This window comes from Alligator sinensis, unplaced genomic scaffold (assembly GCF_000455745.1).
Source record: "Alligator sinensis unplaced genomic scaffold, ASM45574v1 scaffold360_1, whole genome shotgun sequence".
Classification (NCBI taxonomy): domain Eukaryota; kingdom Metazoa; phylum Chordata; order Crocodylia; family Alligatoridae; genus Alligator; species Alligator sinensis.
The window spans coordinates 1,482,203-1,484,861 of record NW_005842337.1 but is presented as its reverse complement, the minus strand read 5'-3'; the positions used below and the strand labels follow the sequence as shown (position 1 = coordinate 1,484,861).

The following is a 2,659-nucleotide window of genomic DNA, read 5'->3' as shown; positions in this document are numbered from 1 at the left end:
TCAGAAACCCTGAAGAGGACATGCAATTCAATGAAGCAAGAGATTAAGATTCCTTGGGGACCTTTCGGCTTTCTTTGAGAGGGGACTTGATGAGCTGTTCTAACAGAACATATCCTGTTGCATGCTAGATTCTAATAAAGCTGTAAATGTGGGGACAAAGCTATGGGGCATACTCTAAGCATGGTATCAAGAACCACAGATCTTAAGACCTTTTTTCATAACTTTAATCATCTTATGTTCCCAAGAAAAAAAAAAAATTGAGGAGTCCAAGTTAGCTGCTGCTTTTTCCCCTCACCTCTTTTATTTGAAAAAGACACTCCAAGCACTAGTTACACTCTACTTGGCTCTCCCCATGCATATGAGCAGCTTCTAAAAAGATACCTGAAGAATTTTGTTGGGAGAACTAGATTTCAGATTCTTCTCCCACTGATACCCCTTGCTTCTCCTTACAGTCCCTGAGGGAAGAAGAGCACTGGCTAAGTCAGCTATTGTTCACATAGCTAACTGTAAACCCCTCCTACAGCATGTCAGAAGTTGGTCTCTATCTAAACCCCGGACGGCTGACTCTCTAAAGCATTCTTTACAGCTTAAAAGCAGGAATGTCCTTTCTAAAACAGGCACTGATTAGTCACTTTAACTTTCCATCCAATTCTCAATACTGCATTATGTAGCAAGTGAGCGTGAAGCTCTTACCTGGCCCAAATCAGTCCCATAATGACCTTCCAAGAACCATACAGAATGAACTCTTCAGCCTTTACATAACTTAAAAACTTTCCATCGTACTCTGTCAAACTGCAGTATCCCATCCATTCCCCTTTCCTAGCCCCTTCAACAAGAGAACCCACCCACCCCAGCATGGTCACAAGCACACATGCTGCTGTCTATTCTAATAAAACAGTCCCATACGTAGACTGTATTTCCATACTCAGCACTCTGGATGCCCATGAGTTTTACTGATACTTCCATCAGGCCTGAGGAAAGTTCCTCTTCACTGGCAGACAACAGCCCTGTGAGAGATGGACTAAACCCAGTGCCAGTCTACCAAAATGTGTATTTTGTAACTGCAAGCTGTTCAGTACCAGGAACACTCTGCAAGAGAAAAATCACACGATTGTACCTTTCGAAGTAAATGCATTTGAATAGGTAATGTAACAATTTGTACAGCTTCATTTAACTGTGAATTACTTATGAACCTGAATTAAATGTTATTCACAGCCTCTCTCTCTAAGCAGTCTGTTACCCAGTATGGATGTAAAGGACTCTCAACTTGCTAGCAAAAAGCTATCTGATTGATTGTGCTAAATTCTGTTATTCTCCTCTTAAGCAAACAACAGACTGGTGTTGCATGGCTTTGTGTTCTAGAGGTAGAACTCGTATAAAAACTTTAGAAACATTAGAGACCAATATACAGTAGGCAAATGCTGTAGTTGGAAGGAATCTTAAATCTGTCTATTTACAAGTTCAGATCTGAAACTTTGCAGCAAGCCACAAGTGTTCCAAAGGCCTGAATAGTCAAATATTAACATGCAGTGCCTCTAGAGATGGAGCCCACCACCATCTCTGTTTTAACATACAAGTTCTATATAGCCTTGGGAAAAAAAAAATACTCAAATTTGTTTTAAATTTCAAAAGCTAGGCTCAGTCCTTCAGCTGGAACATCAGAGGCAGGTTTAAACCTGTCACAGTTTGGAATGAAGCAGCTTTTCACCTAGAGGATATTACAGCCTCCCCCTATAAGAATTCTGCCAGCACCAATGACCATTTTATAACTGAACCTAAGTGAAGGAGCCCCTCCGACTTTAGGCCTGACATCCCCAAATTTATCTGAAGGACGAATCAAAATGGTCTTTAAAGCTCTGTAGGTCCCTGTTCACTAGCCAGTACCTGTATCTAAGGCCTTTTGTGTTACTGCTTCAAAGCCAGCCCCAGGAGTAGAAACACTGTGCAGATTCTTCCTAGCTCTAGGCAACTCTTGCTTTATCTCGAGGTGTTTAATTCCCATACACGCTCTTTTTTTGTAAGCCCTCAATTGGGAGAAGCTCAAATGTCCTATACTAACAAAAAGCTGGTGATTTAAGGTATTTTCTATAAAGCCAAGTAGAAAGCAAATCTTCCAATTTTGAGCTATGCAAACTACCGCAGTGACAGGATGCAGTGATACAAGACCTTAGGACGCATCTTGGGATGGAGCAGGAGGATCCTTATTCTCTGGCTCTGGAGGAGGAGCTGGCACAGTTTCCTCTTTCTTCTGTGCAGCCAGGAACTCATGAATTGCCTTCTCTATCTGCGGCCTGAAGATGTGGTTTAGTTTTGGATCCACCACCTGAGAAATAATTCTGTCCACTCCAGCTTCCAGCATCCCTGACCTTGGACAAAGACAAAGGAGTCATTCAGCTCCTCTGAAAAAACTCTCCCCAACCTCTTTCAGGAATTCTCCAGGGCCCTCATGTCAGCAGCAATTAGTGTGAACATGCTGAGAACTGCAGCCCACTCACAGCTCCTTCACAAAGGAGGCCTTCCCTTTACCACACAGAAACCAGAACACTTCTCACCTAGTCTCACCCCACCCCCACCTTTACCCCCACCATTCCTACAGAAGTCACAACTGACATCTGGTCTCCCAGACTCTGAAATGCCATTGGCTTACAGCCACTCCAGT

General features: G+C 42.8%; 1 protein-coding gene across 1 annotated transcript in view; it reads right to left on the bottom strand.

Annotated features, from left to right (window-relative positions):
- Positions 1 to 208: 208 nt before the first annotated feature.
- Positions 209 to 2,659, bottom strand: part of BOD1 (biorientation of chromosomes in cell division 1) — a 51,943-nt gene continuing 49,492 nt past the window's right edge. The window contains exons 4-5 of the mRNA XM_025210159.1: positions 2,167 to 2,366; positions 209 to 1,089 (exon numbers count right to left, since the gene is read on the bottom strand). Coding sequence (XP_025065944.1) covers positions 2,168 to 2,366 — 199 coding nt within the window. The 3' untranslated portion in view covers positions 209 to 1,089; position 2,167. The remainder of the gene's footprint in view (positions 1,090 to 2,166; positions 2,367 to 2,659) is intronic.